The sequence below is a fragment of the Astatotilapia calliptera genome, chromosome 4, assembly GCF_964374335.1.
Source record: "Astatotilapia calliptera chromosome 4, fAstCal68.1, whole genome shotgun sequence".
Classification (NCBI taxonomy): Eukaryota; Metazoa; Chordata; class Actinopteri; order Cichliformes; family Cichlidae; genus Astatotilapia; species Astatotilapia calliptera.
The window spans coordinates 27,336,054-27,356,089 of NC_137425.1; the positions used below are offsets into that span (position 1 = coordinate 27,336,054).

The 20,036-nt window shown below is 43.0% G+C and overlaps 2 protein-coding genes across 2 annotated transcripts in view; one reads left to right on the forward strand and one right to left on the reverse strand.

Moving 5' to 3' along the window:
* Positions 1–193: 193 nt before the first annotated feature.
* Positions 194–8,448, forward strand: LOC113021257 (GTPase IMAP family member 7). Its single transcript, XM_026165816.2, has 3 exons — positions 194–348; positions 723–871; positions 6,279–8,448. Exons 1-3 carry the CDS (start codon positions 324–326, stop codon positions 7,131–7,133), a joined length of 1,029 nt encoding a protein of 342 aa, XP_026021601.1. The 5' UTR covers positions 194–323; the 3' UTR covers positions 7,134–8,448.
* A 1,170-nt stretch (positions 8,449–9,618) lies between these two features.
* The window catches only part of LOC113021272 (uncharacterized), a 35,023-nt gene continuing 24,605 nt past the window's right edge, over positions 9,619–20,036 (reverse strand). The window contains exons 2-4 of the mRNA XM_080301001.1: positions 13,596–13,800; positions 10,408–10,485; positions 9,619–9,772 (exon numbers count right to left, since the gene is read on the reverse strand). Coding sequence (XP_080157127.1) covers positions 9,756–9,772; positions 10,408–10,485; positions 13,596–13,800 — 300 coding nt within the window. The 3' untranslated portion in view covers positions 9,619–9,755. The remainder of the gene's footprint in view (positions 9,773–10,407; positions 10,486–13,595; positions 13,801–20,036) is intronic.

Below are 20,036 nucleotides of genomic sequence, written 5' to 3' on the forward strand. Positions count from 1 at the left end.
TTGGTGCAGTTATAAATGGCTTATCTGTCTTACCTTATGAGTAAGAAGTCTATGCTCAAAAACCAACTGGTCATTTGATAAATAAAGTCATCCAGTTAAACTGAGTAAATTATTCCCCCCGAGTTAACAATTGTAAACTTCGGACATCCATGCCCTGATGTGCGCATGGTGCCATCAACACTTCCCACAACAGATGGAGCTGTGTTCACCTCTGGCGGAGTGAACTTCAGTGTCAGAGGCAGGGCTGAGTCAGCCCGCAGGAATTAGGAAGTGTGTGTTTACGCCTGATTCAACGCTACATACGACAGCGAGCAGGAACAGAAATGTCAGCATCTGCTACACAGTCAGGTAGGTTTGATAAATTGTCTCGCATGTGGCGTTTCGGGGACAGAAACCATGAAATAAGAAAGGAAAGTTAGGGGCGCGGCTCCTCCACGGTCGGTTTACGGGAAGCAGCAGCTGCAAAGGGCGCAGCCAGCTGAGGTGAAACGCTTCAAAGCTCAATGTAGCAGACGAGCTTACGACACGCACACCCGGCAAACAGGGTGGGCCTTATCTCTGTAAACAACTCGCACGATAAAGAGCAGACAGCTTATACATGGCAGTTATTTTGGGCTATAAGTGAATTTAAAAACTCGGTCCCTTTAAAGTGAGCACACTTCAGTGTATGAAATAAGTGCAGCGTGTCATGAAAACGTTTTTTTCTCTCTCTTGTTGAGCAGAGCTGAGGCTGGTGGTGCTGGGCCGGAGTGGGGCAGGGAAGAAGACTGCAATATGCAAAATCCTCGGCCTGCAAGACTACCAGCAGGACACAGATGATGATGCAGTCCAGGAGTGCAGCAAACACAGAGGGGAAGTCGCGGGCAGACAGGTAACAATAACTGACGAGTATGGACTGTGGTCCTTTATAAGTTCACCTGCTTATTTCTGAAGTCTGCATGTCTCTTTTGTGCTTTTGAAACATTATAGCCAGATGTTTACAAAATACAATACCTTAAAATATGAGTATAAATGTCAATAAAAAAACAAAAACTTTATTATCTATTAATGTGTTAATTTCCTAAACAGTTAACATTAATATCGGAGTACCCCAGGGTTCAATTTTGGGTCCTCTGTTGTTTTATGTTTTTTTTTTTTTTTTGGTTAACTTTTTTTTATAATGGTGGTCATTGAGACTCAGTGTCTCATTACATAAGAGGCCTGTTTCAGACAAAATTATTACAATTTAGATTAAATATGATTTAGTTTTAAGTTTAGTCTATAAAGTAATAATTTACCTACATTTAGTCCACCTACTGTAACCTGCCAGATGTATGTTCATAATATGATTATACAACAATCAGGCATAACATTATCACCACCTGCTTAATATTGTGTTGGTCCCCCTTTTGCTGCCAAAATGAGCCCTGACCCATCGAGGCACGGACTCCACTAGACCCCTGAAGGCCTGATCTAGCATCAAAATGTGAAGGGGGGAGGGCTCTATTGATTGTTCTTCTTTGTCCAGCACATCTCACGGATGCTTGATTGGATTGAGATCTGGGGATTTTGAAGCCAAGTCAGCACCTCAAACTCATTGTGCTCCTGAAACCATTCCTGAACCATTTTTGGTTGGTAGCAGGGTCCATTATCCGGCTGAAAGAGGCCACAGCCATAGTTAATACTGTTTCCATGAAAGGGTGTTCATGTTCTGTAACAATGCTTAGGTAGGTATGTCAAAGTAACCACATGGTTCGCAGGATCCCAGGTTTGCGTGTAAAACATTGGCCAAGGCGTCACACTGCCTCTGCCAGCTCACCTTCTTCCCACAGTGCATCATGAGCCTAGATGTTCCTAAGTTAAGGGATGCGCACGCAGCCAACCATCCATGTGATGTACAAGAAAATGTGGTTTATCAGACCAGGCTACCTTCGTCCATTGCTCCATGGTCCAGTTCTGGTGCTCATGTGCTCATTGTTGAAGCTTTTGGTGGTGGGCAGGAGTCAGGACCCACTAAAAACTGCCACGATCAAGGGATAATCAGTGTTACTCACTTCACCTGACAGTGGTTAAAATGTTATGCCTGATTGGTTTACAGCTACATGCTAAAATCAAGTAGCAGGTTGCTGAAGAACTGTCAGCTACAGTGGTGAAGACGACAAACTGACCATCAAATTCATGTTTGTCTTAATGTTTGCCATAAACCTGCCATTGACTGCAGATGAAAATTAGTCTGTGTGGCATATTTACATGAAGGATTTAAGGGCTTGTGTTAATATTTTAAACATATATGTTTAAAAACATATAAACATGATAAATATTAAGGATCCATTTCTGGTTGTTTTGGCGACACCAGTGGTTACAATGGTTAATAACAGAAACATGTTTGTGTGAAAGAAAATGTAACTCCTAATAAATTCTCTCTCTCTCTCTTCTTGTTAACGTGCTGCTGCTTAATCGTGCAGATGATAGATGCGGTCTGAATTTTGTCCAGTGGCATTTCCTGTAAACACCTTCTTGCATGTCGACATCACTGAATCCTCTCATCTGAAATGCAATCTGATGTACTCAGACGCAACAATGAGCACGAATGCATTTAAAAGCCAGTTTTGCAGTATTCATTTGAGTTTCTTACCTCACAGGAAAAAAGAAATGTGTGCTTAACCAACCAGGCACATTTAAATGATTAAGAAAACCCACAAAATTAAGCATGACTGGGTTTCAAAATTTTGCAAAAAAAACCAATAAGCAACTGTGAAACTCTCGGGGCGTATCTGCTCAAGGCTTTGGTTTACAGCGCTCGCACCAGCCAAAAGAAACTGAGCCAACAGACCTGGGTTTGTTTTAACGCGTTAGTTGTAAAATCATAGCCTTGTTATATGTACTCTATGGTGTGAAATCTTGATGCACACTGATACTAAATATATTCATCACTTTGCAGCTGTTGCTCTCATGTGGTCAACTATATATATAAAAAACAAACAAATGTGGTTAATAGGCTCAGTAATTCTACCATTAGCCTTCACACCAAAGCAAAAACAAACACCTGAATCTGCTGGGTGGTCAATGCAGTTAAATTTGTTTTACAGCCTCCAAGGAAGGCAAAGTGGATGATACTAATAAATGTATCATCCACTGCTCATCTCTATTCATCTAACTTCTGTGATGCTCTAATGCTATTCTTTATTGATAAAATTCATAAAATACACTTAGACCTGGACCCTAATGCTCAATGTAGCTTCTCTGTCCTAACTTCTCCCCCTTCTCACTTCCTCTCTGTTTTTCAACTTCCATCCTTAGTTGATATTGCTGATCTCATCCATAAATCAAAGCCTTCTACCTGCCAGCTCGATCCTATCCCCACTGTCCTCGTCAAAGCCTGCTTACTCCCTCTCCTTCCCCTCATATCTGCTATTATTCACTCTTCACTCACCACTGGAACTGTTCCTGCTTCCTTCAAAGTTGCTGCTATTACCCCAATTCTGAAAAAAACTGGTCTAGATCCCAACAACTTTAATAATTTTCGTCCTATCTCCAATCTACCATTTCTCTCAAAAATCCTTGAAAAAATAGTTGCTTCACAAGTCCATCTTCACCTAACTGATAATAACCTTTATGAACAGTTCCAGTCTGGCTTTCGTCCTCTACATAGCACTGAAACTGCTCTTATAAAAATAACAAACGACCTTCTTATAGCAGCTGATTCTGGTCTCCTCTCCATCCTTATCCTTCTTGATCTGAGTGCAGCTTTTGACACCATCTCTCATCCCATTCTCCTTAGCAGATTAGCTTCTATTGGTCTCTCTCACACTCCACTAGCCTGGTTTAAATCATACCTATCTGACCGCACTCAGTTCATTCAATTAAAATCCTTCACTTCTCAGCTTTCTCCTTTATCCACTGGGGTGCCCCAGGGATCTGTCCTCGGGCCCCTTCTTTTCATCATCTACCTTCTTCCACTCGGACATATTTTTCGTAAATATAATATTCAGTTCCACTGCTACGCCGATGACACCCAGCTCTATCTCTCTACCAAACCTGACTCTACTCTTCCTCCACCCTCCCTCATCCTCTGTCTAGCTGAACTTAATTCTTGGTTCTCCTCCAACTTTCTTAAACTCAACAGCAATAAATCGGAACTTCTTCTGGTCGGCACTAAACGACTGCTATCCAGAATTAACAATTTCTCTCTCACCATCAATAACTCGCTGGTCCCTATCTCTCCCTCTGTGAAAAGCTTGGGTGTCATTCTCGATAGCACATTATCCTTTAACTCACATATCAATAATATTACACGTGCAGCATATTTCCAACTCCGTAACATTAATCGCCTCCGCCCCTTCCTCACACCTCACGCCACTGCCATTCTCATCCATAATCTTGTTATCTCTAGAATTGACTACTGCAACTCATTATTATTTGGCCTCACACAAAAATCTATAAACAAGCTCCAACGTGTCCAGAACTCTGCTGCCCGTATTATTACTAGGACTTCTTCTACCCACCACATCTCCCCAATCCTGAAGCAACTTCACTGGCTCCCGGTCAAATTTCGCATCCATTTTAAAATAATTCTGTATACATTCAAGGCTATTCATTCTCTCTCTCCACCGTACCTCTCTGACTTATTACAGATGAAGCTCCCATCCCGCTGCCTCAGATCTTCATCTTCTCTTTCTCTCTCTGTTCCCTCTGCTCGTCTGATCACAATGGGAGGGAGGGCCTTTAGCTGCTCTGCCCCTCAACTTTGGAATTCCCTACCCCCGGACCTCAGAAATATTAGTTCATTCTCTCTTTTTAAGTCCACCCTCAAAACTCATCTGTTTAAAATTGCCTATTCTTAAATTTCTGTATGTTTTAACTTTTATCTTCTATTTTTACCATTGTGTATATTTCCAGTTTTTATCTGTTGTACAGTGTCCTTGGGTGCTTTGAAAGGCGCTATTTAAATAAAATGTATTATTATTATTATTATTATACTGCTGTGAAATGCTTGCCTAGTGTAATTCTAATATAAGCAAACAAGGCAAGATACATTTATTAGTGTGAAGGAACTGCTGACAATGGACAAGGACAGGAGGATGAAGGGGAGGGAGATTAAGATATACACAGGCTGTAAATAAAAGATGGATGTAGCCACTGTGGTTGTGACCCACATTTTTTAATCTTAATTTTTTAACATTAGGGTTTGGCTTCCACCAATGTTTTTGTTTTTTTGTTTTTTTCCGAGTCAGAAGTGCCCGTATTAGGTCAAGATTGTGAATTTCTGTATCATAAGCTAATGCTAACAAGCTTGCTTGCCAACCTGCATCTGTAAACTGTATGAACAGAGATACTGGCTAATGCCTTGTAATAAACTAATAAAATACTCAAGTTTTACTAACCAAAACTGGAGTGCACACTTCTCGGACGGGCTGTGCCACACAGAAAGCTTTGTTATTTGTCAGATAAGCTATTAAAAACAGGCCAAAGGGCCACAAGCAAGAACTCAACTGACTAGCCTTAAAAAATTCAAATAGGTGGATTATACAAACATACAATTGTTATAAGGATGTGAATAAATGTTTGAGACCAAAACTGTTTTAGCTGTAAATGTGTTATTTTCATTTCTGAGTCGAGTATTTTAACAGCAGAGGATCGACTCGCTTTTGGAGCCAGCCTCAAGTAGTAATTTGAATTAGTTGTGTTTGAGCCCTGAGATTTGTTCCTTGGTTCCATAGCTTTCACTGGTAACAGATTGATCCATAAATCTGTGTTAAACTGGCTTCTGCAATTCAAATTCTGACATCCAAGAACAATTTACAGGTCAAAGGGAGCTAGCAAACTGCAGGTTGTAGTAACTTTCAGTGGATCAGCAGAACCACTGATGCTAACATGTAGTGGATTCTGTAAGGCTGTAATATTAGGGTTTGCTATAGAGTTAGTGTATTATTAAGACAAGAGTAAGTCCTAAACACACTTATAGATAAAGATGCAAAGGTATCTCAACAGTGCAGTCCAATGTAGTTCAGTCTTTTCATATTTTTTCAGTGCTTTTGTTTCCAACATGAAAAATGTGTTCAGTAAATCTCTGAATTTACTGACTTTAATCCTTATAAAAGTGTAAATATCCATGAAATTTGTGAAGAAATTTTGGAATTGCCATGCACACACAGACTGAACTTCATTCACGTAGTGAGTTCAGTTTAAGAATACCAAAGTAAAAAAAAAAATCTTTGTAAATAAGACATTTTTTTAAACAGGTGCATTGTAATCAATTGTAATTGCTTTTTCTTTATGCTTCTGTCACGTCTCTGCAGGTGGTGATAGTCTCTAGTCCAGCCTGGTACGGTTCAGGTTGTAACTCAGAGGAAAGAAGAAATTACATTTCTTCCTTCATTGCCTCATCCAGCCCTGGACCACACGCCTTTCTGCTCTGTGTCCCAGCAAACCAGCCGGCTGATGAAGAGGCCAAGGCACTGGATGTCCTGAAGAAGCTCTTTGGTTCCTCTGCTGTAAGCAGAAATACCATCATACTCTTCACCCACACAGATGTGCTGGATGAGGACGAGCAGCTGGAAGAATACCTCGTCACATGGCGAAAGGACCTAATGGAGCTGGTGGAGAGATGTGGAGAGCGCTACCACACCCTGGAAGCCCGCAGTGGAGAACAAGATGGAAGGACATCGGTGGAGGAGCTGCTGGAGAAAGTCGAGCAGGCAGTTATGAAGAGTGGGGGTTTACACTTTAGCTGCCCTCTGTACCAGGAGGCTGAGGAAAGGGTGAGAGAGAGGCAGGCAGAGATAGTGAGACAAAGAAGAGAGGAGCTGAATGACCAGGTGTCTCCCACAGACTCCCAACTGGAGAATGAGGAAGAATTGGAAGAGGTCCGCGAAGAAGCAGAGAGGAGCATAGGTGACCTGAATGTGGATGTAGATAGCATTTTTCCCTCTACTGATGTTTCACCTTCCACCTCTGCTCCGTCTTTCCTCGGGGGCTTGTGGGAAAAGCTGACTGGGTGGATTAGGTGGCTGTCCTCTCTGGTGAGAAGGGAGTCGCTGCTGGGGTCACTGGTCGGCCTGTTCGTGGGAGGGACGTATGGAGGTATGGTTGGGGCCACTGTGGGGTCTGTGGCTACTGAAGTGGGGCGAAGAAAAACAGAGAAAACTAAATGAGAAGCAATCTCATGTTTAAGTTGCACCTTAAAGCCACTCTACTGTGTTCCACAAACCACTGTATTACTGGGCTGTGGGCTTACCCACTAACACAAAATAACATGTTTCCCTGATTACAAATAATGCTTTATAGATCAGTTTTAACCCGTAAATAAGGACAATTATTTACGGGTTTGCTGGATTTGAAAAATCTTTCGGCTGGTATGTTCTCAAATGTAACTGCCGCTGTCTTTTTTGCTAGCTTAGTATTCAATATTGTCGGCATGACTCAGATCTTTGCCTCTTTCTGTACTTCAAGTACATGAAGACGCCATCTCGTCTGTAAACAAACCACTGAGTGGTAGCGAAAACTTGTCTTCCATGCAAACTGTGGGAGACTGCAGCAGTTTGCTGTAACCAAAGTAATCAGAGGTTTTCAGTGGAGCACTGGACACACCTTATTTCAACTAGTGATAGCACGCAACCTTCTGCAGCCACTTGCCAATTGATCAGGGAATGCACATTTTTTTCCTAAAGACCGTTAGTTATCAGCTGGTTGTGGAGGCCTCTGTGACTGGGACCTAACAGAGCATCCGAGATGTCCTGATGAATGCAGCTTTCTAACCAAGCTTGCTAGCAGTGTTCTTTTTTTTTCACGTTGGCAAATAGTTGGTTCTTGACACAGTGAAAAGACACATAATAAAATTTATTTGGGGGTGGCTGGTTCTGTCCAACTTGCCTTTCCTTTTAGCTCTATTTTTGATCTCCATCAGCTTCTGAGGAAAATGTCAAACTTTTAAGCTGCTGTGTTCACAAGCTAGTTTCTGACTTTGCTGTGTTTGTTTGTGTTTTCCCCTCCCTTTTCCCTCCCTTCCTCTGTCAATGAAAAAAGTCAGCGAAAACGTAAAAATCAACAAGCTTAAAAGAGTTGACCTAGAGTGCAGAGCTAGCGCTACACTAGCTCGTCAAACTAACTGCATCTAAACCCATTACTGTGAAAATTTTGAATATCCTTTTAACTTTCCTATAAAAAGGATATCATACAACAGCCAAATCGATTATTCATAACCTTGCAAGCAGCTCGTCCTTATGAGTGGACTATTACTGATCTCTAAAGAAATTATTTATCATTAAGTAACAACTCCTGAACCTGTTTTATGCTTTTTAGAGAGGGCACAGGGAAGGCTTGAAACACTTTTGTTAGGAGGCAATACCAAGAAGAATCCACAAGGTGGTGACATTGACCTTTATATAGAAGTTTGAAGTTTTCTGAGGTGAACTGAAAGATAATCATTTACTGCCTACCAAGCAAATAAAAGCTGCTGTTTTAAGTACACTCCAGTGTGATTTTTTTTTAATCTGAAGTGATTGTTCTTCACAGAGATGAGCTGTGGTTACTTGTAGTATGTATGTGTTCTCTTGAGATGCTTTTCTACAATGGCTTCTACCATACTGCAGATTAAAATGAATGGATATAGATAGCTGTGGTGCGAGGAACAAAAGCCCAGGGTTCACGCTGGAGCAGATGAGTCCCTCAGACTCTCTCAGCAGCACACAATGGCTTTGACACGGCAGTAATTGACACTCTTGCTTAAACCGTCCATCATGGCCCGTCCTTACATCTCTCTTGTTCGCTGTTGCCTCTTGGTCTCTCTAAGCTGCCGGCGGCTCTGCCTCAGGAGCAGCTAGGCGTTTCCGAATGTGGGTGGTCCGGCCAGGGTGGGAGGGAGAGAGCAAGGCAGGGAGAAAAAGGGAGAGAGAGAGAGAGAGAATTAGCCCGGCTCTCATGTTTCCCAAAAAGAGAGGAGAGGGAGGGAAGGACAGGAGAAAGAGAGAGTGAGTGAGAAGCAGTGAGAGAGAGAGCAAGAGTCAAAGGGAGAGAACAAGCTCTGGGACTACATCTGTCTTCCAGATGTGGCCTCCTCTTGTCTGAAACGGGGAGGAAAAAAAGGTTTTAAAAGTACAGGAAAATTAGTGCTAAACAGTTTTTTATTGTTAGGGATTACACATACAGTACAGACTACAGCATACAGCACCAACTTCAGAACCCACTCACCAGGATATGCTTCTTTTCCCCCCTGCTTTATGAAACTGCACGCTAGACTCCTTCAAGTTAATGTATATGAAAGAACACCTGTCCAAATATTATTCAGTCTTAGTGGATACACACCACGGATAAGGCAGAGAGCGCGGAGACGGAGTTGGAAGTCTGGAGAAAAATTAATGAGAATTTTTTGGGAGTGTAATTATTATTTTTTTTTTTTGTTTTTCCAGAAGGATGTGGCGTACATAAGTATCTCAGTTCAGTAGCACTAATCAAGACCAGTTCCGTAGCTTGTGACGGCGGCCAGTATTAACTCTGGAGGATGAGACCTCACTGGGACAGAGAGGGGAGCTGATTTGTGCCTGTATGAAAAAAGCAAAAAGCCCCCAAAAAACAAGCAAAACATGTGAGGGGAATCAGCAGCGAGCCGTCATTGACTCACAGGCGGTAACTTCTCTGCTCCTCTCCCTCACGGCAAAAATGTTGCTGCGAGGGCCCTGCGGTCCCCCGTCGGATCCAGTCTGGTGGTGGTAATGGTGGTGGTGGTGGGGGAGGGCAGTCCGCTGTGAAGACACGGACGCCCGCAATATTTTTTGTTATCATCGCGCCCCATGGCCTGGAAAAAGACAGCAAACCAAAGGAAAATAAACAAGATGACACACTCTTTCCCCTCACAGCACAAGGCCGTCCTTCTTCTTCTTCTTTTTTTACAGGAACAGCGCACGACCATTATGGCAAGTGGTTAAACATGTTTAAAATTTTATTTAGTTTTTTTTTATTTACAAATAAATATGACTGTTTGCCAGATTGTAACTGGAAGAATTTGTGGGTAAATAAAACATTCTAAATATATTTGACAAAAAAGCAAAAATAATTTAAGGTAATTTAGCTCTAATAGCTGGAAAGAAATAAAGTAGTACAGCAAAATTATAATAATATAACGTTCGGATAAAATAATCACACGAGTTCACAGAGGCTGTAAATCAGCTGAGTGCTTTTTAACCCACCAATCTTTTTCCTTTTTTTTTTTTTTTTTTTTTTAAACAGTGTGACCTCAGGAACTATCTTTCTATCTGAGGGCTGTTTTTGTGTGCCGGCATGCAGGGCTGAGGCAGCGAGCGGTGTCCGACTGCCGGCTCGCTCTCCTCCTCCTCTCTGGGTGTGCTCGCTGTGAGCCCTCTCATCTTTTTCCCATTAGTGCTGTTTTCATGTTCCTTCCTAGCGTGAGCATGTGTGGCTGCGATTGTTTACCAAGCAGTGCTCGCCCCGTCCGACTGTGCGTCTGTGTCTGTGTGTGTCCAGCGGGGAGTATTCGACAGCGGGTCCAGACTATGATAGGAAATAATCATTAAACAAAGAAGAAGAAGAAGAAGAAAAAGTTATGTGATGCTTCATTTAATTATTTCTACATTTTAAAATGTAATTACTGCAGTGTTAGAAATTAATTTTAAAGTGTTTAAATATGAAATGTAAAATTTTAAACAGTGAGTCCAGACTTTTTATTTTTCTTATGTTAGCTTTAAAATTCACCAGATGTTTTTTGACTGATTTCTAACATTTTACATATTTTCCAAACGCTTCTTTTTTAAAAATCATTTAGTCACATTTGTATTTAAACCATTTAAGCTGTGATTTATTACTTTTTACTAACTCTTACAAACTTAGTATTTTGTAGGTAGTTACAGTGAGCCGTCTGACACTATACTCATCAGCTATGCAATCTATTATCAAAGTCTTCCCACTCGGCCCTGCCTGTGGGCACATATTTGGGGAGCTATTTTGGAGTATTACCTAAATTAATTCAAATTTAAATGGTCAGAGCAGACTTAAAACATTTCATGTGATCAGCTGTCAAAGGTGCCTAAAGTGGTTGATCATTGTCTCTCAAAAATAAGGTTTAAAAAGGATTTCTCAAAGTTTTAAACTCTCTGAGTACCATGTCTCTCTCTGCCATTACAGACTGCTCTACTAACTGCAGTACATGAATATAGGCATTACTGAAAATCTCAAATATGGCTTATAAACATTTTTTTAAACTAGTTGAAATTTTATATCCAATAGCTACGGGATAATTTTTCCCACCAATTATTTTTTGAAATGCATGAATTAAGGCTGTGCACTTAAATATGAGAGAACCTTCATGAATGTCAATTAGTAACACTTCATACCAAAACTGCTTTGAAAACCAAAAAAGAAGAAGAAATTAAAATGGCAGAAATAACATGGAAGACAAAGATGAGCTATTAAAAAAAGAGCATGGATGTCCTTTCTCCTAAATTTGAAACACTGCTGAAAATAGAAAAGCGTCTGTGCACTATTTCCCAGATGAAGTGGAAACTCAGAAATAGAGGCAGTGCAGCTGACACGAAGCAGCTCCCATCCATGATCTGACCATAAAGGGCCTCCAGCGCACAGAACAAGGTGTCAGCACAGACAGGAAGAAGAAGAAGAAGAAGAAGAAGAAGAAGGAAAGGGAAAAAAAACTACAACAAGAAAGAAGCCCCCCAGATGATATGAATACAAAATCACACACAGCTGCTGAGGTTAGGGCTCTGATGGACACACACACACGCATGAATGCACACCAAAGCTTCTGCACGTGTACGAGCAGCTGACTCGAGCGGGAGGACAGCTCGGCGAATCGGCCGGAACGAGAGCCACCCTCGTCCCCTCCGGCCTGACCCGAGCCTCTTCGCCCACACCCCCCTCCAGATGTGACAGAGGAAGATGTCCTGTGCGGACAGCGACTGGAGACGGGAGAAAGAGGAAAAGAGCTGAGACTCGGATGTGCGGTCTGGTTCAGGTTTGTACGCCCCGCCGGCATCCGTCTGTTAAAAGAGAACTTCCCAATATGGTCGCCACATTTGAGTCATTTATTTTCACTCGTACAACCTTAACATACGTTCTGACACTTGGATGCCAAAAAGGCACTGGGGCTTAACTAATACCCCGTGGCAACATGTCAGAATCGGATGACGATAAATGAGTTCCAGTTTAACTCAGTTCGCTTGCCAAGGGACAGATAAACAGCTAGTAGGAGGGTAAGGTCACGGGCTCGTGTGTCTTACAGGCGTGCGGATAAGCCTACTGTTGGGACACTTCAAAGGGAATCTATGGCATGACGGGAATGGTGCAAAAAGGATGACAATCAGAATGAGAAAAGGGGTGAAGTGAGCTATTAAAGCGCACTGCAGGAGGCCACGTTTGCAGGAGGATGAGCTTTAGGGAGCGAAACATCGCGGGATGAAAGAAGCAGAAAAGCCTGAGCTCTGCTGGTGTGACAGCTCTGAGGAGTTAGCGGCCTCACGCTGCACCTCCTGCAGCAGATGGGCTTTGAGGATTGCAGGAGGGGTTGGAGGGGGGCTTCAGTCAGAGAAGAAGACAACTCACTACGCGGAGCTGCGGTGCGGGTGTTAGATGGCCCCTGAGCGTCACCATAATTGATGGATAGTGTGGTCCACATTAAGTGACATGCGCCGTTGGCTGTAAGTGGGTGCGATGATTGGGGGCCTTTTTGAAGCTGGGGCCGCGGGCTGTGTTTGAACCGTCAACAGAGACCCCTATTCTCTGTAAAGGACACCAGCCTGTGGTTTGGTCGCAGCCTCGGCACAGGCCAAGCACACACACACACACACACACATTATCCTTCAGTAGTATTATTGGGTTCTGGGGGAGGTGACTGTATTATTCCTGCTGCAACACTGACTTAATTCAAGGCAGATCTGACCCCGGCTCGTTCTCCTCCACTTCTGCTCTATTGGATCAAGTCTTAATCCTCCCTCCACCACATGAATGGGAGACGCAAAGAGGAGCTGCACTCGCTCCTGCCACGTACATCAAATGTCACTCAGGTCCATATGCTGTCATGCAGCTTATGATGGGTATCGGCGTGTCATATGAAAGCTAGAGGAGCTTAATGGAGGCCTAGAAAGACCAGAGCTGGAGACAGATACTCTGGGAGATTGGAGCCACAGCTCGCATTGATACAATGCGTCGTCCAAACCTGGATTTGATCTTCTGTGGCCTCGGTTGGTTTTTTTTGTAGGTTTTTTGTTGGGTTTTTTTTGCAGATGCATACAAGCCTGACACATCCTCCCCCAGGAAAAAGCCAGGGGAGCTGGCCCGTGATACCACTTCAGAGTCGAGGCGCACAAAACAATCTCTAAATAGGAGCGTCTCAGGAGGCACTTTACAGTAAGCTATGACTAACAAACCCAAAGCACCTCAAAACAACGCTGGGAAAGATCCAGCTTCCGTCGAGGCAACACGAGCTCCCGCTTCTCAGCCAAACACATAATAACTCCTGCTCAAGGGCCCGTTTATTGTCATATCTTTTCAAAGTGACGCCAAACCCAAAACACACTCCACTCACACACGGCCTTGAGCTAACAAGGGATGTAGGCGAGGCTTTTTAGGGCTTTTCCAGCGACTGAGCTCACCAGACAGCCGATTGCGGGGGTCGACGGGTTTTTTGGTGCGTGTAGCGGTCCAGCTCTCACGCAGGGGAGACGCAGAGGCCCTCAGGGCGGTGGGCGCCCCCGGAGCAGACGTGCCCTTCAATCTCCATCTGAAATGAGAGACAGGCCATTGGTGCGCAGGGATGGGCCTCTGATTTGTTCTGTGGTCCCTTTGAAACCATGCATCCTGCAGAAGAGAGGAGGGAGAGAAACAGGGAGTAAACATGACAGGCAGGATGAAGGGAAAAGTAAGATTAAGATGTGCAGCTGCAGTGGCTTTACTTCAGCCCAGAGAGGGCAGTGGAATCAATGTGGAAATGATAAGACAGCGAGGAAAAAACTGGGGATACCCCGCACGCACTAACTTTGGTTCTGTGTCTTTTCAACACAAAAAAGTAACATGATCTGTCAAAGGGAAAGAATACGAGCGGCTATTTTAAAATCAAGGATTTCAACGTCAAATAACAAATCGATCGTGTTTCTGAACGCTACAAAGGAACTAATTCAATGTCAGATGAACAGTGATCAAAGAAAATGCAGAGTCCCTCCCGTACCATACACATATACAAATGTGTTTTAGTTTGTGCATGGTTTGTGCTCAGTCATAGATCGACGTGGTGTGGTGGGGGGGCAAATCGTGAGAGAAACAGACAGATTGTGGTGGCTTTGATGTGCGCTCAGAGCTCAGTCAACAGAATACATGCTAGGTGGAAAGAACAAAAAAAAGCAGTATCATAGGACAACTGTCTCTCTGCAAACCACTACAGTGGGACGAGTGCGCGTGTGTCTTTCTGGCCTGCGCACACTCAGTCATGTGCGCAGGCTATCAAGTTGTCGATCAAGAGGAGCGATGAAGCAGAGAGAAACGTTTTCTCTCACATCCTCAAGGAGGGCAGACGACTGACACACACTTAAAGGGAAACAAAACAGCCCCCACCACATCTAAATCCTGTTGTATTCTCTTCTCCTCAGAGGAAACTCGTGTGATCAGATCTCCGCCACCAATATGTTCCCCATATGTCTAAATCCAGCCGCCATTTCTTCCCCCTTTTTTTCAAGAAATTTGGTTTTCGGGGTTTATGTGTGTTTATCTGCACTGTGCATCGTTCGTATTAAGGGGGTCTTTGTCTGTCCTTTTGTGAAAGCTGACAGCTCGTCACTTAGCACTGAATTGATGCGTTGCTTTCACATAAGCACGCACGCACAAAGACACACAGCAGTGTTAGAAAAACAGGCATAAATCTCTAGTTCAGAGCCCGTGTTACCCCCTTTTTTTTTTCAGCAGAAAAACCTGAGTGCTCCTTTCCGACCGCAAGCTACCTTACTCTAATGGGCTCATTTAGACAAATTTATTTTGCCCCATTTCACTCTGTTATATATATTGTTAAATAGACTGGCATTTATGTAGAGCTCTTCTGCTATTTCTGGGCTTTCAAAATGTTTTTACACTACAAGCCAAATTCATTCAAATTCAGTCATATTTTCATGCAATTCAAATGTAGCAAATGTTTCAAATGTATCGACTCTCTGAATATTTTAATCAATATCTATTACATACTTTGTATTTTTTCCAAATTAGTTGAGATACTCAGAATGTGTAGAAAAGACAGATGAAAGTGAAGCTAATGTGGAAGTCTCTTAAACCTGCATTGTTGCTAGTGGTCAGTAGGGGGCGACTCCTCTGGTGGCAGATTGTGTAGAAAACTATTAGAAAATTAAATTTTCACCTTATTTATGGCCCTTCTAAATTAATTTGTAGTCTTAAGCAATAATTACAAGTTTCAGTGACTATGAATTTCATTTCATCAATTATGGTTCCATTCAGAGTAAAATAAATAATAAAACAGAGGATTCTTTAAGTTTTGGCTACTTTTTGATTGACAGCTCACTTAGTATGAGGGATTGTTTCTTTACTTTTTCTCAGGCAGATCCACCCCCTGAAAAAAAATGAAATGAAATAAGATAGTCACAGACAAACTGCTCATCTCGAGTCCACAAACACACAGGTGGCGTCACCTTTCATATACAGTTCATGGACCTCACTTAACTACCTTCTTGTGGGACAGCGCCAGTGCCCTTGGGTGGGAATCTCTGGCATAGGCCCGGATTTGACTTGTGGCTTAGCAGTGCAAACAGATCGTGCCGATATGAAGCCCATCGAGCAAAGTCAGTGTTTTTTCAATCTAAATTCCAAGATTACTTCACTTTTAAGCACAATGCCAGACCCCAGTCACAGCCAACATCTGAATACACCATCACTCACTGAAATATTACAGACATCAGAAACTCACTCGCAGCATGGATTTAACAAAAAAAAAAGGGATTGTAATCACACGGCCCATCTCATAATTAACGGATGCTATGACTCAACTTGGTCACAGCATGGTAATTACCTCAGGAGGCTGTCATATTTATTTAACTAGGAAGCTAAGACTGCTGAAGTCCAGCCATGTCATATGTTAGATCGTGTCAGATTGAAACCATGACACATTAAGCTGATTTTCCCCCCTCCTTCCTCTCGCTCTGTTGCACCAGGGTGGTCCTCACTCTGGCTCCAGCCTCGTTAGTGTGTGTGTGTGGTGTGTTTTCAAGACTGTCACAACAACATGACCCCCAGAACATTTCAAACATACACACACTAATTCTGCTCAGACACGGGCATCTTGCGTTTCCAAATCTGCACACATGCACGCACACACCACAAAACCTCTGTCCTGGCTGCAGGGATAGAAACAACAATGCTGCCTTTGACACTGACCCTAACCTCCAGTCCATCCCTCCACCCCCCCAAAGCCCTCATCGCCCTCCCACGTCCCCCAGGCCTAGCGCTGGCCACAGGGCCGAAAATGCGATTCAGGTGCAGGACTCTGCTGTTTCCAATTAGTGGGGTATAAATTAGAATCACTCTCCCCTGTCCTCTATCCAAACATTGCTGTCTCTTCATCCTTGTCGACCCTACACACTTAACTCTGCCTCTGACCTCCCGCCTGTATCACTCTGAGACATAAATTCACTTCCTTTATGGCTCTTGTCGGCAACCTCTGGACTCCTCTAACTCATGCTCAACGCTGTTAATGTGCAGTGCATTTGGTATAAAACCCTCCATTTTCAGTCAATGAGAGTATAAATCCCGAGCCATATATCTGACTTTGAAAGGAATATAACTTCTGGTTTTACTGTACTGTCTGGTTACTGTAACTGAGATATTTCACAGAAGACAAGGACATGCCCTGACATATGCACTCCACATTGCAGCAAGGCACGCTCTGATAAGGTTACAGAGAGATTCAGTTAACTTGTGAGAGGAAATGTAGACTTATTCCTCGACTTATTAGACAGTGTGTTTGCGAGCTTTTTCCTCCACAGGTCAGTCTGTTAAACTGAGTGTTATTTTTCCAGGGCAGAGAGATCAGCTGCAGTGTAGCCAAGTAGGACCTGAGGTCACTCTGGTACTGAGAGTTCACATCTGTTCAAATAAATCCTCCACTGTGCCATCAGCAGTAAAAACACACACATGCAAGCTGCAGCAGAATGTAACTAAGCACATTTAGAAGAAGAAATCTCAGGCATACAAGCACATTTTGGTTAATATATTTGTTCACATATTTGCTTGGTGGCTTTGGACAGTGGAAATGTGATTTTATGCTAGGCTACTTGTTGTCCACAACAGTGTGTAATTGAGAGGTTTAGTAAAACTTATTCTGAACAACCTTTCAGTCCCACAAAAATATTTTTTGGACTATATAGTTTAAAACATATGCATAATGCTGATTTATATGATCAGCAGAACACAAGAAAACAGGTCAGCAAGTCAACAGGGAATACACTGTTAGCTAAGAGTAGCCTAATGGATAAACGGTAATAGCTAGCTAAAAATTAAGAGAGGATGAGAGAAAATGTTACATATTGCAAAAGCATGAAATTAATAAAACTTCAGAATATAAAACTTAAGAGACTGATATCAAGTAAACAGGGGAACTGCTGAAAGTGTTCAGCTAAGCTAAGTTAAAACTGTTAGCTATTAGCAATAGCTAAATAGCTGACATTAGCACATAAAAAGGTAATGGCTAAAAGTAACAGATAAACTACTGAAACAGCTAATATTACTGGATTTTGGTGTAAATGTGAACAATTAATAAAAGAGCTGAAAGAAAAACAGGATAGGTAAATGAGCTCGGAGGTAAATAAAACAGTAACATACCAATTATTATGCCAAATACTGCATTAGTACTCATAATCCAATAGGACAGTGTGTCCATCACTTATAACAATTCATCATAAGGTTGATATTTTAACCATTTCTTGCTAATAATACTAAATAAAAAATATATTTTTCTATCCAGAACTGTCACAAGTAACAAATCCCAGCACTGCATACACGTGGAATACACACGCTAATACTTTGGCACACGCTTTCTCTCAAAGTACACGACACCAAGAAAAAATAAAGAAAAATAACAAGCAAGCACCATGATAATATTTCATCATTCACTTTTTTTTTTACATTCCTGACTTTGGCACCTGTCATGTGTGTGGTTTTTATTTTTTATTTTTACAAGCTCAGGCTGCTGTTACAGAGAACACAGCACGCAGGAGCGAGGAAAATTTACAGAGCGTGTCCTCTCCGGGCCGTGCAGTGTTCACGGGGATCAAATGCTCCCAAGGTGTGGAGTGTGTGTGTGTCTATATAACTCTACATTTCTCTCCACTGCCACTATACCAGCACCAGAGCTGCTGCCCCCGCCTTTTACAGAGCCCAGGACCTCAGTGTGCCCTCTGAGTTTTCTCTTTATGAGCTCTAGTTCATCCTTCGACTTGCAGAGAAAACAAGAGCTGCACAGGCTTTTATAGGACTCCTGGGGAATACACAAAGAAAAAATAAATAAATAAAAGAGCAAAGTTTTTAGCAGGCAGTTAGAGGCTTCTGCACTGTGAAGGATGACTGATAGAAGAGGCTGAAGTGTTGGGTGAAGGATTAAACACAATGTTACCCCCATTTACCGCAGCCTCTGACCTTCAGCTGGCCAGATGATGATAGAAAAATGCTCCAAAGAGACAAAGCGAACCAGATGAAGATGAAGAGAAATAAAAGGCAGCCACAAGAAGGGTGTGAACTTTCCCCCACCAACACAAGCTCACTTTTGTGGGCTCCCTCCTCCACGGGGAGTACCCAAGATAAACAAGCCTGTTCCTCTAACACCTTTCACCTCTCCTCCTGACCTCAGTTCATCCCACCTTTTTCACTCATCTCTGGAAAACGTTCTCCCCTCCACTCCTCTTTGTTACTTCCTTTCTCCCCGTCCGTCCAGATGTTTGGCCCAGTGGCAGCAGCAGCAGCAGCAGCAGTGAGAGCGAGGACCCGGGGCTACGCGGTGGGGATCTCCAGCAAGGATTGGAATGCTGACCCTCTATCCATCTCCATCAGTGGAGACGGATTTGTTTGACTTGAGATGTGATTGTGTTTTCTCTTCCCCACACCTGCCGCTTCCTCTGAACCATGCTCCCACCCACTCACCCACCCATTCTTCCTTGGACCCTCGCGATCAATTGCTTTAACTTGGCAAAACACTCGTCCAGCTGCTACTGCTTTTCCACATCTTTTATATTTTCTCTTACGCGGCCGGCCTGCCAAGTAAGAGTTGCAGTCGCATCACAGCAAGTTGGCGTTTTGACAGATATTTGAATCCAATGAAGTCATGAACTGGAGCGGTCCACTGACAGTTCCTGTCTCTTTCTTCTGTTTGTTGTCACATGTGCTTTGATTGACTGTAGTGAAAGCAGGCCTCTGGGGGAGTAGTTTCATTATCAGAGGCTGCTCATGTGGGATCTGCATAAAATAATAAACCTCCTCTGTCTTGTGATGGTGTTCTCTTCCCACCCGGAGCTGAGCAGGCATTGTGACTTTCAACAAACTGTGGTTTCTTGCAGATCAAACATTCCTCTTGTTTTTGAATTTATCATGCGGCAAACCCGCCCTCATTAGTCAATGGCACTCAGCAAGTTGTAGCGTTTAATTCCGCGGGGCCGCCCAAACTTATCACCCTTCATTTCAACATGGTGGGCTGCCCTGTTGCTGAAACCCTCTCAAGCGGTTCCAGACATCTGACAACAGCCACATTTATTTATTGACTTCATTTCGCTTACAGGGCAGCCTTTACAGCTCCCTTGAGTGATACAGAGTTAATGTAGAACTGTTCATTGCTCGTGAGTGTTTTTTCACTCCTCCTCCTCTACCGCCACCTCCTCTCCTTCCTTTTTAAACTGTTCTTAAGTGTTTAAACACGCGGGTAATGACGTGCTGTTGTGGAAGTGAAAAACCATGTGGGATAAAAAAAGAAAAACATCCATGTGGGCTTTTTCCCCCAAGGAGAGCGCGAACCACCGAGGACGGGATGAGAGCGAGGAAGGCCCTGTTAATCAAAA

Bases quoted from the DNA above. Each gene is read 5' to 3' on its own strand.
- LOC113021257 (XM_026165816.2), top strand. From the start codon at position 324: ATGTCAGCATCTGCTACACAGTCAG. The intron at 349-722 runs GTAGGTTTGATA...CTTGTTGAGCAG, and splicing joins AGCATCTGCTACACAGTCAG to AGCTGAGGCTGGTGGTGCTG. The intron at 872-6,278 runs GTAACAATAACT...ACGTCTCTGCAG, and splicing joins GGGAAGTCGCGGGCAGACAG to GTGGTGATAGTCTCTAGTCC.